The sequence below is a fragment of the Perna viridis genome, chromosome 10 (assembly GCF_037379345.1).
Source record: "Perna viridis isolate PV_CMFRI_1.1 ecotype Kerala chromosome 10, ASM3737934v1, whole genome shotgun sequence".
Lineage (NCBI taxonomy): Eukaryota > Metazoa > Mollusca > Bivalvia > Mytilida > Mytilidae > Perna > Perna viridis.
The window spans coordinates 23744962-23763776 of NC_142454.1; the positions used below are offsets into that span (position 1 = coordinate 23744962).

The 18815-nt window shown below is 32.5% G+C and overlaps 1 protein-coding gene across 3 annotated transcripts in view; it reads left to right on the plus strand.

Moving 5' to 3' along the window:
* Positions 1 to 6733, plus strand: part of LOC148605047 (transmembrane protein 272-like) — a 14140-nt gene extending 7407 nt beyond the window's left edge. For all 3 annotated transcript variants that reach the window (XM_088547674.1, XM_088547672.1, XM_088547673.1), the window contains exons 3-6: positions 89 to 211; positions 1212 to 1271; positions 4375 to 4578; positions 6290 to 6733. In XM_088547674.1, the coding sequence (XP_088403800.1) occupies positions 89 to 211; positions 1212 to 1271; positions 4375 to 4578; positions 6290 to 6480 (578 nt within the window). In that variant the 3' untranslated portion in view covers positions 6481 to 6733. The remainder of the gene's footprint in view (positions 1 to 88; positions 212 to 1211; positions 1272 to 4374; positions 4579 to 6289) is intronic.
* Positions 6734 to 18815: the final 12082 nt, after the last annotated feature.

The following is an 18815-nucleotide window of genomic DNA, read 5'->3' on the forward strand; positions in this document are numbered from 1 at the left end:
ATCGTGTTCACTTTGTAAATTATTAATTATCAAATTCTTCAATTTATTGCTGCCTGTAATTTATTGTCATGCCTGTTTTTTCTTACAGAGTCTCAGTCTGAACCCCCACCATCTTACGATTCATTATTTGGTAAAATTAAGCATGCCAAAGATAACTCGGATGGAAACGTCGACTTTGCAAAAACATGTTGTGGAATACTCATGGGTTCCGGTAAGTTAGACAGAATTTTAAAATTAGGCCGAACAAAATAATAGTCTTGTTTCATGCTACCAGCAAGAAAAAAAAATTGGGTAGATAGGTAAGGAAAGTATTTTATTTTTCAAACAACATTTTACATTTACAATGTAATGGGGGAAACAATGTAGTCAAGACTTTAACGGTGCTTGACCCGAAATTGTCGTAATTTTTTAGGTTTGGCACAAAAAAGAAGGGTAGCAGGAAACATACATATTACTTTTTTTCCCTTTAAAGCATATGGTAAAAAGGGGTATAGCATTGCCCGTATTGCAATTTTGTAATTTTACTTGTATGTTAAAGTCATGTTAAAATATCTCTGAGACAAAAGAATGTGAGTGCGATAATTGGTGATCCTTTCTCATGCACCAAAGTTTCTGTTCTATCTGGTTGATAAAGTATGCATTGTTACCGTTTAGTATGCCCCAGGAAGCGGCTGTTGGACTGGCACTGAATATCTTCTTACAGGAAGTATACAAACGCTAACAAGATACATGTAGTAATGCTGCATTAATAATCATTTGACAGGCATGCATTTTATTCTAAACAAGTAAGACAACATCTATATGCAGTAATGGGATCTTCTTCCTCATAGTTACCTGTATTTTACCTTTGACATCGTCCTCGGTCAGGTGTATTTTAGGTTGACAGTTCAAAACCTCATTAAAACCCTTCACTTAACAATATACGTGACACTGCATTAATTTATCCGTTGATCAATTAACCATACATACAGAATAGTATATGTACATTATAATTGGTTTTGCATGCAGTATATCATGTATAAGCCAAACAAACACTGGCCAAGGATTTAGCCAAGCAATACGTGGTATGCGACAAGTGGGAAACGATATACACGCAGATCATCTTAAGGAACTTTTTCAATATACAAAATTATCATTTTATTTAGGACTAATTTTGATAAATTGATATATTTTTTGGAACTATGTTTTACGTTGTTCTCTTTTCTTTGTAGTTGCCTGTACAATATGTTTGGCCATCTTTCTGGCAATTCCAATAGCAATGATTGCCATAGGTAAGTTTATCAGGCAATTCCAATGTTTTTTTAACCAACATATTGAGAATTCAATAATTTTCATTAGAATCTCATCATCAAATACTCCTATATACAATGTATGTAGAATTTGGTATTCTTTAAGTTTTGATTGTAAAATGGTCATAGCTTTACAACTTGTAAATTCTCGCCACAAAATTATTAAAACTGAAAGAACACAGACTTAATACATTAGTTGACTAAGAACCACATACCGCGTAAAAGTTTTTATACCCACTTTAGATGTGACGGGTGTCGCTGTCAATGCAAGCCATGCTAACCCCTCTGGACCACCTAATGTCATGTAGGATTTGTATGAGTTTTCGTGTGTTGTCTTGTTTTTCTTGATATCTTTACATGTAATTGTAAATATGTATCCACATTGTGTATTTGGGTGGTCTCTTTTTTCCTGATTCTGGTCAAATTTTTATCTTGTGTTTAATATTTAATCAGAATCAAAATTCTGAGCTGTTTCAAACTTGAATGATGCATGTATCCATACCCGTCTCAACTGTTCAGATTTCGAACCTTGCGAACATACATGTACACGTACCAATCGGTTTTCTGCGTAGCGATTTATTTATACTATTTTTACCTTTTCTTATAATTCATTTCGTGGATTTGCTATACATTTTAAGTAGCACTCCAGCTAAGGATCATGCAAAATGTGATTCATGGGTAAAAAGCCTACATATTTTTATTTTTGATATTTTGTTTGAAATGTCATAGTAAACAGAAAATAACACGTGGTTTTTCATATAACCTGTGCTCTTAGGAGATACAAATCATATAGAATGCACTGTAGATTTCAAAATTAAGGGAGATAACTCTGTAAATGATGCTCAAATACAATAGAATCTACTGGATTTTCAATGTTGATTATCTCCTAAGAGCAGACAGATTTGAATGAATAATTACTCATTTCATAGTATAGACCCATAAAACAACTTAATTACAAAAATAAAAATATGTAGCTTTTTTTGGGGTGTATCACATTTTTCAGATTTTGCATGATTCTTACAAAGACAGCTACTTAACAATTTTGCGGTATGGCATTGTCCCTTTATTTGATGTTTAGTCTTACACACATTAGTCCTGTTATATAATGTAACAATTGATACCCTTCAATATATTTTTTTTAATTTAAACAAAAATAAATATGAAGGAAACAGGTCCTGAATTATGCAAGATTATCATCAAATTTGAATCTAAATTGAAACTTTAGGCAGAGCCAGATATATACTGAGAAAACATTTTTTTAATGTATGAACAGCTATTGGTCCGATTATACCTTCAAAAGGATGTAATGGAAAATAAAGTAACCTCCGAAATTTCAATGGAAATAGATAAAAGTATCAGCTTGATAAACAACTCGATCAAAGTCCCTCTAAAACAAAGATTTGCTTCATAATTCATTTGGCAGTTTTGCTCAAACTTCAATAAAATCCCAAAAATACATTTTGCAAATGAAGCCAAACATTCCAAACTTTCAGGTCTTCTTACATATTGATACATGTACATGTATTCAACATTTTGATTTAAATTTCGATTTTTGTTAAGTATGCTGTAGTTTCAATATAAGTACAAAAATAGCTGAGAGGGTCATAGACCCCCGACAGTCATTGTCACTCCGAGGCGAAGCCGATAGTGACAAGGTGATTAAGGGTAACAACCCCTCTATTATTATGAACAGTTATGTATGTTATGTACTTTATCATACTGAATAATTGCAAGAGTGTGACAGATACATGTACAAAACTTATCATCTTCTGAAACATGTGGTAGAGTACTAGTACATGTATCTAATGTAACTTTCGTCTTACACCCATCTAAAGGTAGCATATTTACATTAAGTTAAATCATGTACAATGTAATTATAAAATAAAAGCTTACACACGTATGTTAAAGGTTAAAACGCGCTTTCTTTAAACTTTGGATGAACATATAGTAATCTATAACAATTATGTGAACTCCCCGTGCAGGTCCGGGTGTTAAAAGAATCGGCCTGCAGCAGCGATAAGCTTGTCGTAAAAGGCAACTAAATAGTGTTCAGAACCTTAGCCTGGGCTAGGGCGCTCTGCTCACAGAGCAACTGGGATGTGTGCCCCAGGTGGTGGAATGGGGTACCCCTGGCGTGTTACATGCTGGGGTTGTCAGGCTATAATATGGAAAACCTGACCGCAAACCATAGAGGTGCACCGTGTTGGGAAAGATGCCACGTTCCTCGCACGTTAAAGAACCCTACTGTGGTATTCTCCCGGAGTAGGAACCATAGGGCTCCGCCACAGGAGGCTAAATTGCCCAACCCTGACCACCTCTCCCTATTTCAAGTGGCAATAAAAATTTGTCGACCCCATTGTCCTTGTGTCCCATCCCTTTTTCATTTCATCATCATTTCATGTTCATTTAGTCATCCATTTCATGTTCATCGCCTGAAGATAGCTGAAATATTGCTGCTCGGACGTTAAACCCCAACAATCAATCATGTAAACAAATATTTCTTCTTCTCCAATGAATTTAAACAACAGAATTCCTTCCTTTTAAAAAAAAATTCGTTCACTGACCTAATACTCATATACAAGAAGGTGAAATTATAGACTGGAATGCCGTGAACTGGTTTTTCATTGAAAACGGGTATCTGTGTGGGAGAGTAGGCGTTGTAATGATTGTTATGATTCAGAATCTTGAGAAGTTCAATGTCGAAATATTAATGGTCGACCACTATGTTGTGTAGACCATTTTTAACAAAAAATCCTAGAAATTGTAAATTTTATCTTAGTTTTTCACAATTTTGGCTAAATGGTGGACAAAGGGAGATAACTCTGTAATTTGCAAATCCAGAATTATAACTTAAGCAAGCAGCTGGGACTAAGAGGTAAACCCTCCAGCAACAAATTCCTCATTCGATATTGCTGAAAAAAAAAACATGAATAAAGGGATGACCTTTGATGGTGAGCGGTCTCTGGAATGAACGATGTATAACATGTAATGATATTAATATCTTTTTAAAACATGTTTCTAACTTGCAAACGCACTCCGTAAATTGTTTTCTGTGTGAAACATGTAATGTTATTCTTAATCGCAGGAGCCATTCATTTACACGACTGCCCCAAAGAGAGGATGATTCCTATTTATCTTGTTGTGGCCGGATCTGTAGGTATACTGTCTAACCTTATAACGATGGTCCGTGGTAGGAAAAATTCCGGAGATGAGAACGGCGAAGAGAAGAAACAACCAGCAGGATTTGAACAGCTTCTTAATGTTTTCCTTACAGCTTGGTTTATTGCAGGTATATGTTCTACAACAACACATGTATTAAGGTTACGACTAATTTCATAATGATATGATTTAAAGTTATATAAGTTAATGATTTTTAAGTGTTTTATGATTGATAACCATTTAAACGACTTTAGTAGTACATGTAACTAGTGACCTATATGAACATGTAGTTTAGCTTTCACCAATTTTTATTACAGAAAATACATGCATTGTGAATATCATTTTAATAGCACGTCAATGCAAAAGGTTTCCACGAAATATTAGTAATAGAAAAGGTACAATTTAACTCATTTAAAGCCTGAAAATACATTGGGATGCGTCACATATCCCTATCCGTGTGTATTGTTTGAAGCGTGAATAAGGAAAACGGGTGCATAAAGGGTGTAAATACTAAAAATGTTAGTGGCGGGGAAACGTTGTTCAAGGGTCAAAATGCATAGAACACTACATGTAGCTAGTACTGAATTACTTTAACGAGTTAGTTAATATCCGTAAAATAAAGTATGTGTAGGTCCCGTTAGTCGAAAGTAAATGAATATGACTAAATAATAAAATGAAATAATGATAGAATTATCTCAAATTTAGCTTTTGCTCAACTTACAAACACATACGTAACTGTAACTTAACTAAATACGTAGCGACACATACATATATACTAATTGTTTAAACATGACATGACTCCTGCCATAAGGTATCCCTCCTAGAAGGATGTCTTGTTTTGTAGAGTTTGGCGTAAAATAATTAACCAAATGCACACTTCATCTCTCCTGGTATTTGTTCATTTTTTTGTAATTGTATTTGTATGTACCAAACTGTAAGCGAGTGAACTGAATTATAAAATCTTTCGAATTATCTCCCTTTCGACGTACCGGCAGCTTGTATAATTATAAACAAATGGATTGCGTCATTTGTGTATGAGTTATTATTTTAATGAAATTGACCAGTCTTATTTGCAAAAGTCTAAAATCAATTACTCCAAAGTCAGAAATCGTGACACTATTAATGCATATGTACATGTATTTACTTTAATCATATTGGATGTGAGAAATATTGTACATTTTGCTTGTGACTTCGTACATATATGGCTGTTGAAAAAGATATATAACATGAGAAAACAATCAAAAACGAAATTAAATGAATGATTTACATGTAGGTAAAGGACATAACTCCTGAAATCAGTGGTCAACATAGTAGTATTATATTCAATTTCACCAAAAGCTATCGAGCATTCATTTGAAACAGAATAAAGGTCGATCCAAGTTACTTTGATGCTTATATTAGATTTCTGTTAAATGGTCTACACAAGCATACCAATGATTTGTAAGAGTTATGCCCCTTAACAAAGGCCTACCTCCTCATAGTAATGATTGAAGTCAAGAAAGAAGTTTACTCTAATAAGTATTCCACCTAAAAAGTCTTTGATATACATCTTATATGACTTAAATTCCCTTACCATAACATGTCCCTGCATCACAATATTTTACCGTAGCCGCGCCGGATCCAGACACTTTCAAAAGCAGTGGTGCCAGCTGATGTTCCTCAAGAAAAAGGGATGCTAGGACATTATTTGCCATTTTTGTCAGTTTTACACATGAAAATGACAAATTTTCCAATAAAAAGGGGGGTGCCAACCCCCTGCACCCCCTTTGGATACATCACTGCGTAAATATAATGAAGTTGTTATTAGATATATAAATGTATTATTTTTTCTTCTTCTTCAGGCAATGTATGGGTATATAGAACCTATGACCATTTCCAGAGTAGCGACCCATCAAAGTCCGATTTTTGTCACGCGAGAGTTTATTGGTTTGCCTTTTGGATAATCACAGCAACGTATATTTTAATTGGAGTGTGCCTGGTTGTTTGTATAATTGGATGCTTATGTGCTTGCTTATGTGGGGGCAAAAAGTAAACTACATAAATTCGAAGAACTGGCAATTTCAGGTTTTTTGAGTTTATCAATATGTAAACTATTTATAGCCATACCTTAGTTGTTGTTTTTTTTTTGTCTTCTTTTTATTTAACTGTTTTATATAAAATTTACTTTCATATTCATTCTTTTTTTCTATGTTATTTGTTATTTCGACTGTATGTATACATGGAATGTACACACGGTTGTAACTTATCCTGTATTTTGTAATAAAAGCGACACTTTTTCATAAAAATTGTTAATTTATTAATTAATTGTATGTAGTATCTTTCTATGGCTTTAGTTTTAATGTTGCTGATGAGAGGATACTCCTTAGAGCACGTTTGCAGCATGCAGAAGTTAATCAATCTATGCAATATTCATATGATTGGTATTTTTGTATTGTATGATTTTGAACGGGTTCTGGTTGAATTTCTGCTTGTTTGCATAAATGTCACTGTATATCAGACCAGAGATACGTTTGGAGTTAAACCACAGTGTGCACTACACAGTTCTATATTCTATGTTTTAGTACACTTTGGAACATAACTTGTACATGTACATGTATGTTACAAATATATTTAGTCAGCAGTCAGAGATACAAAAAAGAATCGTACTTCCTCCTCAAATACATTTAAATTTCGTCAGTCTCTGTAAGAATCGGGCAGTGGGTGTAAAAAAATAACCACCATTTTTAAAGTTAAATTTGTTTTTTTTTTTTTTTTGTTTTTTGTTTTTTGTTTTTTTGTTTTTTATTGGTAAATTGAGTTATGATTTCATTGAAATGCACTGAAAATAAACATTTCAAGGGAGTATACAATCATGTAAATGTCAAAAACCTTTTTTTTCTAACATTCTATTGAATAATTTCGGAACAAATCAAGTGATGCATTTTCCCTGATTCTTGCAAAAACTTACAATTAAAATGCCAAAGAGGAACATCATCTAGCTTTTCACTCAAGAGTGGGAACAAAACTCCTGTGAGTCCAAATAAAGAAAAAAAAATTAAACGTTTTATTAAAAATATGGAAGGCATGCCCTGCAAAATATCCCACCATTTTTAACCAAATTTTCCAGATGTTATTAGTGTGGGGATATACACGCAAATAACAAACCCTATACAGGGTTTAAAGAGTCAAGAAGTGATTAAAACATTTACTTAAAGCTGCATTAGCTGTCATTTTCGTAATTTTTTTCTCTATTGAAATATGCCTTAACTTAATTTTTTTCTTCTAAATTGCACTTTTCCTGTTTAATTCTATTTGATATTTACAAATAAAATGCATTAAATACATGAAATAGGTGTCGATGCATTTATTGTCTTGCAAGAAAAAAAGTCGACCTAGATAAATTCGTATGCATGTAACTTCCGGTGACCTTAATCCGCGCCTGTGCTGTAAGGAGCGATTCTTAAAAAAAATCTGATTGCAAAGCGAAAATGGTTAATCAATGGCTAGGAAAACCAACGGACTCAAGCCATAAAAGAAAAAAAAAGTTCGAATATAACGCAACAATTCTTTCGTAATTTACGTATTGTGATATAATTTGGCACAAATATGGTCAGTAGTTGCCATTATTTATTTGAAAACCAATCAAGAAATAGATGAAATGAAATGCAAACAACACACGTGCTTACCTGTATATCCGTTATTGTTATTTTCTTTTCCAAGGTGAAAGTATTTTTAACCCAAATGATTGTCCTGTCGGCTATCTTCGCAAGTAATGGCGAAAAATAATTAGATCAGAGCTATCGATCTTCTTTGATTTAAAAAAAAACCGTTGTTTTCACAATATTCTGTAGGTGATATCGGCATTTATTGCTTCAAACATATTTCACTAAATCTGCAAAATTCAGTAAAATCAGAACTGAACAAATATGGAAGCTAATGCAGCTTTAACAAAATTCAGTTACACTAAGCTCACATGTCTATTTCACTAAAGTACCAGTCCGTATAAGAATCATGCAGTGGATGATTTATTGATGTCAGATATATGAACCAAATTAACCTTAGATCTATGGAATAGAATGGAAAAAAAATCATCGTTACCATAGAAATAGCCACTCCTGACCACTCACCAATTTTGGGATCAAATATTTTGAAAGTATCAATATTTGAATGTAATTTTTAATATCTATTACTGAAAAATTGTCAAACTACATAATTATATTAATGAAATATGTCTTTTGTAAAACAATTTAGTACAAAATAATCTGATTGGTTAATCTGATTTTTTTTAAAATCTCAAATTGAAAATTCAGTAAAACTTATTTTGTGAAAGCGGACCCTGCCCTAAAGTATATGTATATTGTTACCTTGTATAATTAGTCGTAAGTTATGATGTCACATAATTTTGAACTATTATGATGTTATAACTTACGACTAATGTAACACGATTTTTTTGTGAAAATGACCCACTGATTAATTAGTTCTGTACGTCATCGTTTGTTCATTGTTCAAATATTATCTGTAGTTTTTTTTTTCACAAAAAGTCGTGTTAGTGAAAATATATCGAAAGATATGACGTCACAATACTATTTTCTATAATTATTTCATAACACAACGAATTTGCAATGAAATCGATCGCGGACTTAAACTCTACATCATCGTACAAACCTCCAGATCCAGTCGTCGTCGTCGTCGTTGTGGTGATCATCTCCTTTGATAGTGGCAACAGTTGCAGTTGCTACTCTTGTGGTAACATCAAAAGTTTAGAACTCATCCTAATAAGCAAAAACCACTTTGGTAGCAGAAACTTTCGTTCGTGATCAGGTTTTTATTTTGTTAATAAATTTAACTACATGTATCATTTCAATAATGTTTTTACAATGTTAACCACGATAATTAAGTTCCATGAATTCTGTTTGATTAAAAACCACAAACATTTCCAAATTTTCTACCTTCAATTTTACGAGAACTCTGTTTTGTAACTGTTTGTAAAGATTCCGTGTTAAATCATCATGTAATGTTTATGTACTAACTTTCTAAATAACATTAAATCGGATTCAGAGTTAAAATCTAACATAGATCGTATTTGGCAAAACTTGTTTTCCAATTTGAAAAAAAAAAACAACCAAGATAAGAATCTGCACAACGCTGGCTTAGAATAAATGTGGTTTATAAAGTGAGTGCAAAACGACAATTAATATTAAAACAACAGTAACATGCATACATGTGATCATAGCTGTGAAAAAGGCGTAGCCTATTTTATTTTTTTTATAAATCCGGTCATTATGATACATGTATGTACTTTGTATAGTTATACACGTATCACTCCCATTTTGTATTTGCATATTTGTAAACAATATAGGAGCAGAAATATTTACAGCGCATTTACATGTACATGTACATGTAAATTAAAATCCCATGTAAATACATGTATATTATATAATAGTAATACCAAAAAAAAAAAAAAACAAAACAAAACAAAACAAAACAAAAAAAAAGGAAAAACAAAGATAAAAAGAAAAACGAAAATAATTTTTATTCTCTTCAATTTACCTACCTCAATGCCAACTTCGTTCTTATAATTTTCCCAGTAGAAATGATGTACCACCCTTTGCCTGATTCTTACACAGAATGGTACATAATCCTTCCACCTACACATTGCTCATTCAATATTCTGAAAAAAAATACTATGTAATACTATGAATCAATGAGAATTCTAATGAAGAGGGGCCTTTGGAATATGAAATTTAATAGTACGTGGAGTGAGATAACCTCCGTGCACCCCTCCCACTCACCAACTAAAATATGATTTTCGGGTACCCTTATACATCCCATTATGAATCATTTTTTCGCCAAAAATATAAACTGAAACATTTAAATTGACATGATTGTCAATGTAAAAACCCCTAGAGTATTTATGCTTTAGAAAAAAAAGGATTATTTGGTATTTGTTGTTTATAACTATCACAATTGATACCTCTGGAGGTCTATTGATGACTTGAGGAGATTTTCGTTTTCAGAATTTATAAAAAATTACCAAAAATGCAGTTTTCGATTTACCCCATAAAAAGTCGCATAAATTCGACTATACAAGTTATTGATCAACCAAAACATCTCAAAATTGGTATTGTGTGATAGATAATTTAATTTTCTACATAATGAAGCCACGAGTAACTAATTTTAAAGAATTGATTTTTTTATTAGAAGTATTACCCCTACCCCATAGAAAACATCTCAGTATCAAACTAAATTCTCAGTCACAGCATACGGACATTGAAAAACTCATATTAGACATTCATAATTAAGATAACAATAGGATAATGAATTGGAAAGTTAGTAATCAAATATTATCACGAGTGCCGAAGTTCGCCTAGCTTTTATTTTAGGCCATACCTTTTTTGTTGTAAGGCCGTTTTTAGGTCATACCTTTTTTGTTGTAAGGAATTTTGTATACTTTTTAGGGACTGTCAACTGTATTATCAAATTTATATTATTTGTCTCATCTCCGACAGTGACACTCCAATTTAATGTACATATGTTACTTATTTTTACTGTTTATGACATTTATGGGATATTTTGTTTTATTTATGTCCTTACCAAAATCTTAGTGGAGTAGCTTGCACAGTTGTTCTCCCCTTTTTCTCTAAAGGAATAACTTGGGAATTGGTGCAATATAAATATTATCACGAGTGCCGAAGAACGCCTAGCTTTAACGAGTGTCCTTTTGTCACGAGTGATCATAGTTTGGTTATTCACGATAACCAATTGATTTTCTTCATTTTTTATTGATATTTTCAGCATAAATTTTTAATTCTGTGGTTGGCGGATTCTTATCAAAGTTGCGACCTTTTGGCGAGAGAAAGTACCGAATTTATTTCACAGTGTTTATTATCGAAATTTATTACACTGGGAACATTCGACAAAACACTGCTATCTTTATAAAAATGATGTGTCTGATCAATTCCGACGCTTGGATTTTCTTTTTGGGGTTACAAATATTATAAAATAAAAACAGAATTTTAGACTTTCTTTTATATCACCCTTTTATTTCATTTTTAGCTCACCGGGCCAAAAGGCCATGCAAGCTATTGCAATTACTATGTGTCCGTCGTCCGTCGCCGTTCGTTAACTTTTGCAAACATCTTCTCTTCTGAAACTATTTGATAGAATGTAACCAAATTTTGCATGAATAATCCTTGGGGTATTTTTAAACAATCCTTGTATCGGGAATTTTGATACGGCAAAAAACATGGCCGCCGTTATTAAAAATAGACCCTAGGAATCATATTGCAGAATTTTGGAAATAACTCAATAAGAGTTGCTTAAAGCAAAATCTGCAAGAGGGTAACATTGTTCAGCATGGTGGGATGGACCTATGCCAAAATTTTCAGAAAGATCCGTTGACACATGAATGAGTTATGGGCCCTGAAATGGATTCTTTTCCCGAATTGTACATTTTCAATTTTGAAAATCGCCTCTGACGCTACTGGATGGATTGAAACAAAATGTTTCGTAAAACATCTTAAGCAAACTATGCCTGGTTTTTTAACTTGCGAAAAACATTGCCGCCGATAATAAAAAATAAAACATAGGGTTCAAATTGCAGAATTTGGCACATAACTCAATTGAAGTTGTGTTTATCTAAATTCTGGCAGGGGATGAAATTGTTCAGCATGATGGGATCGACCAATGCCAAAACTTTCACAAAGTCTCGTTGACTGATGAATGAATAATGGGTCTTGAAATGTTTTTTCCCCGGAATTTTAAATTTCCAGCTTTGAAAATTAAAATTGGCCAAATTCCGTCTTTTTAAACCTGTTAAATCTGAGACTTTTCGCGATAAGAATCGGAAATTTATCCATATTCCATTTTTCCAACAAGGTAATAGATACTATTAACATCAGCAATATTCTTCGTCGTGAAGAGATAGATTCTGAAATTCCACCATATTTCAAAAATCAATCAAAAATTATTGTCTCTTACAGCTACACTAAGACAATAAGTAGTAAATTTTTCAACCATAAAAAAGACATTGCAGAATCTAAACATTTAGAAATACTTGAAGTCCCCTCTGTAATGTGGCTGTATTTCTTCTTTCTTTAATTACAGTCTTTCTGGTCATGTCATCACTGGTGATTTGAATATCATTGAGAATGAACTCCTACATAAGGTAGTTTCTCGTGGTCCAAAATTCAGAGAATCACAGCGCCTCAGTCTTATTAATAATTTCATTACCATGACGGATGCTGTTGAAGGTCATGCCAGATCATAGATAGAGAAAGAAAAGGACCAAGAGCAGAAATCGAGTAATTTTCAGATTGGATACGTACCATCCAATGGTTATTACGGAATCGTATTGACGTTTCTCAAGAAATATGACAATAAAAGACCCAAGTTCGTGTTAAATGATCACGAAGCACTTGAATGCCTTTCCTAAATACATGAGGAATATGTTATAACCCATGTGGACAAAGCTTCAAACAATATTGTATTTTTTTTGTAAAGCCCATTTCCTCAATTGCCTTACTAAGGAATTGGGCGTTGATATTAACATGTAACAAGTAATGCCACACACCAACGTACTACGTCTATCAACGATGAAATCATAAACAAGTATAAGTCCTTCATGTCGAAACAAATGTGAAGACTTCCCATACTTGTAGTGGATTCCCAAACTTCATAAGAATCCATAAAAATAAAGGATCTTCATCTTGCCATATGATGTAGTTGTCAATTTACACATATATTGTCCTCAGTGAAAGATGGACAGAACGCTACATGTAGTTCAATACAAACTAGTCTCGTAGTGGCATAAGTCATATGTGGTTACTTGAAAATTTTAAAGTTTTACTTCAAAGCCTAAAATTCTGCGGCTTTCCGGAAATTTGTTCTCTCCAAACTTTTAACTTCTCAACTCATTACACTACGTTGCCACATGATAAATTGAAATCTTGGTTGAAAGGACTTATCGTAAATCTTTTGCAATTTCGAAAAAATATGTTGAGCTTGGTCATGTTGGTTACAAATATGTATACATATTTTTTTAAAGATCACAGAAGGGCAAAGTGTGCTACGCAGGAAAGCAGGTTTGCGACATGCTTTATTCCCTCATTGATAAGATATATGTCTCATCTGGACGAACTATTTGTCATTAACAAGTTGGCTTTCAAATAGGCACTTATTTGTACTCCTCTCCTAGCCGATTTGTTTATATATTCATACGAGACGGAATTTCTTCAGCATATTGTAAAGAATAAAAAATGTAAAAGATGCTAATCCTTTATCTTTTCACGCAGAAAAAAATGATGATGTATAAATGTCCATGAACAACCCTTATTTTGGTAAACTGGTTACTTCAATATATCCACCACGGCTCGAGATAAAGGAGACTACAGAAACAGCTTGTTCTGCATCTTTTTGGACCTACATCTCGGATTTCACAAAAGTGGCCATCTCAGCACTAAGCTGTATGATAAAAGAGACGACTTTTATTTCAATATTATACATTTTCCTTGCCTGTGCATCAACATACCTTCACCTCCTACCTATAGTGTTTATACTACACAATTGATTCTCTATGCTAGTGCTGGTACTAATTACTCTAATTTCCTTGAACGCCATTAATATCTGCGTATCAGACTCCTCTATCAGGGGAATGAGGAAATGCAGCTCAAAGGTCACTTACCGAATTATTTTTTTGATATCAGTCCTTGGTTGAAAAGTACTCAGTTTCTTCTAAAATAATGAGTAATAATAGATCTAACCCACCGTTTTGTTTGAAATTCCTGTACCAAGTTTGGACCATCGCGATACAAGCTGCTCCGGTGGTGTAAGTAATATCTATTTTATTAGATTTGTTTCGGACTTGACTTGTTTATGAATTAGACTAGTGTAAGGTAATTTTGTTGTTCCTCTTATTTTAAAGCGCTTTTTTCTTTTTTGCATGGTGCCAACAATGACCTTTTTCATAAAAAGGGGAATTTTCGGAATTAAATATTTTCTTCCATTTCACCTGTAATGGGCATTTTTTTTTCACCTACGTTACTTAAATCAAGCTTTTATATATTCAAATATATTTATGTAGCATCTTAGCTTTCTAATAAACCAATGTAAAACATAATTCATTTTTTTCAAGCCCATTCAGGCAAAAGAATGGTACACCTACCTCACTAAAATCTTCCCCAATATGAACAAATATTATCGTCTTCAGCATACATAAACTGTACACAATATATTTCTGGTATTAATTATGAAGATCCTTTTTTCAATCATATTGTCTAGCATAGATGCTTTATTTTGCTGCTTAGATATTCCAATGACGACAAAATATTAAAAATTAGAGGAAATTTCAGAATAACAGATTATCACTCAGTATTTACCAGTATATTGTAATTTTTATTTCAAATATCTCAGTTTTATCATGGGTACTTTTTTGCTATAATTATTTTGCTAATATCTGAGGCTTCAAAGAAACAAATAAGATGACTAATTGGCATACATCTTCCCAACAATGCTTCAAAAATGCTAACCTTACACATACGGGGTTGTCAAGGAAAATATAACTATTTTCTCAGCGATTCATTCAAAAAAGCATATGTAAACTGTTTAGGTTGATAGAGATCTTTACGTTGTATTTAATAAAATTGTTGTTTTTATAACCATAATAATTGTCTTTTAGTTTTTAACATTTTTAATTAAGGCTTTTATCATTTTATCTTACAACAAAATGTTAGAACGTCTGAAATGTTTTCCACTGACGTTTTTAACAACAGCATAGAGATCTCGACTATTGTAAGAGTTATTTCCTGAACATTTTCTATTTTGATATTCTAAATAAACACAACAATACTTTACTATGTCAAATTGTAGTTCTAATGTTGTTACCCGTATTCTGATATCATGTTTAAACAATGATATTAGAATAAGGGTAACAACAAATTACCGAACACTAGTCCGATTTATAATCAAGTCATGTCCAAACTAAATCTGGCAAAACAGATATTACATCACTGGAGCAGCTAGTACCGCAATGGTCTTGACTTGGTACAGGCACTTCAAACGAAATTGTAGGTTAAAATTATGAATTATGTACAGTTTATGTATGCTATAAACGATTATTTTCTTTCATGTTTTGGCAGATTTATGTGGGATAAGGAGTTCCATTCTGTTACCTAAATGGTCATAAATAGGTCTAAAAATGCATTACTTTGGCTTATAAAGTAACTAAGATTCTTTATAAGTGTATACATACAAAGGCTTGTTTGAAGAACGGTGTTTGAAAAAAAATGCATATTACAAGTGATATAGGAGAAAATATAAAATTCCCAAAAATTCCCCTTTTTATGAAAAAAGAATGTTACATTGAATCTGAGAAATAAGCGATTGGAATGAGCAGATGTATTGAATGTATAGATAGTTAACATAAAAGTTCCCAACCTGGATTTTTTATGCTGAAAATCCATGTTGATGTATATTTTTCCGAGATAAGGGTGCCAATTTTTCACCTTATTAGACTTGAAAAAGTTCAAATATTTATTACCTGGACTCAGTGGAAAGCTTAGATACTATATAATTGTAGTGCATCATATCAAGGCTTGTTTGAACTAAAGTATGAAGAAAAATGACAATAACAGGTGATATGGAAAAAAATCTGAAATTCTGAAAATTCCCCGTTTTATTATTTTATAATAATTGTAAATAGAAAATATAGGCATATGAATTGATAAAATATGTTGGAAACATCATTATCTTAATTATGAATGTCTACAATTAAAGAGATTTAAGGTGTCGGTTTGCTGTGAATGACAGTTTTGTTTGATACCGAGACGTTTTTAGGGGTGGGGGTAATATTTCTCACTTTAAAAAAAATTCATGAATTCTTGGAGCTTTATTTCGTATATGTAGAAAATTGAATTATCGTTCGAATGAGGTCAATTTTGAGACGCTTTGGTCAGGCAAGTAATCCACATAAGGACTTCGGGAATTTTGTTCATTATAAGGACAAAAAAAAAGCTGCTTACCAAATTGATATTTCGTTTATTGTTTTACTTTTTGGTGTCATTTCTGTCATATTTCGTCCACACCCAAGAAACATCTGCACATTTCGTAACTGCACTTTCAGTTACTAAGTTTATCATACATGAAATATAAAGATGTTTCTTGGATTTCTGGACATAAAAATGTCGCAAAAAACAATAAAAATGGGAAAGGGGGTGTTCAAGGCGTCTATTGCCTAAAATACAACTAAAAATCAATCATCAAGTGTAAAAAGTTTTAATTGTGAATTTGAAGACTTGAATCAAAACAACCGTAAGGGCCTCAATGTTTTTGCATTAAAAGGACAAAAGAATTGTATGAAGTTTAAATTAAGATATATTGCTTATTTTGTACTTTTTTGTCTCTTTCCGGTTATATTTCAGGCAATTGAATTGTGTTAACACTCCATGAAACAGCTTCATACATGTAATTTGTGAAAACATTCATTACTACAAAATTTATTATACGTGAAAATATATAAAGGTTTGTCTTTGGTGTGGAGACCGTTTTCTCCGATGTTAATATGCCGTAAAAAAACAACAATATTTATATTTTTAATGTTTTATAATTTTTATGTTATTACAACAAAACTGATCTATTTATGCCATACTCAAAGCGTATCCCCCCAATAACTAAAGTCACAATACATTTACTTTCCTAGTAGTTATTTGATTTATTTTTTAAGCTAGGTTTCTATATTGTTACAACAAAGTTAATATTTTGGGTTTCAAAGACGATGCCTTTAACCATTAATTACACAGGAAGCCATAGATAATTCACTGCTACATTAAACATGACTGTACATATACAGCAAGGTATCTGTTTAAAGAATGTTTAGTATTATAGAATTTGGAGTAAAATAATTAATCCAATCCACACTCCCATCTCTGCTGGTATTTGTTCATTTATTTGTCTAGACATTTTATGAGCAACCCGTTTTCTGTTTTCCATGTCTAGTCTTTTCCCTGGATTACATTCATTCGACTTCCTCCGGAATCTTGATTCCCTTGATTACTTTTTGTAATTGTATTTATATACAGAAAACTGTTTGTGAGTGAACAGAATCACAAAATCATACAAATTGTCTCCCTTCCCTTTCTTGTATAACCGCACAGAAAGAATTTTTTTACATTCAAATTGTATAATATCTTTCTATGTATTTATTTATAATATTCCTGATAAGAAGTTACTCCTTGATGCACGTGGAAAGCATACCGAACTGTACAATATTTATATGATTGGTATTTCGTGGCATCATTTTTGGTGATGGTGAAATACTGTTTTTTGCATAAAAGAGACTATATCAGACCAGAAAAACAGTTGGGTGTGAAACACACAGTGTGCATTAAATTACAAAGTTTTATTATTTTATACTAAATATACTTCTTTGATGTCTGGATAACATTTGTAATATGTAGGCAGTCAGATATGCAAACAGTATTTCATCCCTCAGGTACTTTTAAATTCTTATTACACTAATACAGAAATACAGTGTTTTGCGTTTTGTTCAGATTGGGAAACAAAACTGCAAGCAAGTACATCAATACAAAACTTAACTACAAATTTGCCGAAAAAAAAATGTAAGACCTAAATGTAGAATGAAATGGATTTCATGTTGTGGAAAAATTGCAAACAATTTTTATGATCAGTAAAAAATCGGTAAAAATCATCTCCATTCATCACACTTTTATCAGTATCATTATTTTTATCAAGAGAATTTTGTACACAAATGTACGTGCCTTACTAGCTTGGATGTCTAAAGGTTTACGTTTGACATAAGACAGAGTCATATCAAAGCATGTAAAGTTGGTAATCACGGCTTTGCCGCCAAGCGAGTATTTAATGGAATAAAGTGATGACTTGTTAGATGGCTGTCAGGATAATATGTCCGACTGAGATGACGTGCCTACATGCCGGCTATTGCCTGTGCGAGTTAGCAGAATAAGATCGGTGTTGGACTAATACACATCAGGGAGTCTGTTCGATCGGTGGATCGTTTTAATCTTAAATGTATGTAATATCTGACATAGGACGTTAAATAATAATCAATCAATCATTGTAAGTGTTGGGTGAGTTTCATTAATAAATCATTCGTTTCGTTATTAACTTTTCATTTGTTTGGTGACCATCGTTGTAGTTTCAGTTTAAGTGAACATGACAAGTATTTGTTTATTTGTTCGTATGAATATTTCGTGTTCTTTTCGGGATGGGTGATTTGTTCCGTTTGGCAGAGTTTTTATTAAAGGAACTATGTTCATGTAAAAAAATGTTTTTTCTCGGCTTATTGCTGTTAGATCATGCTGAAATACCCATAGTTAAACAAAATGTGGTCAGCAGAAATTTAGTTGTACACAA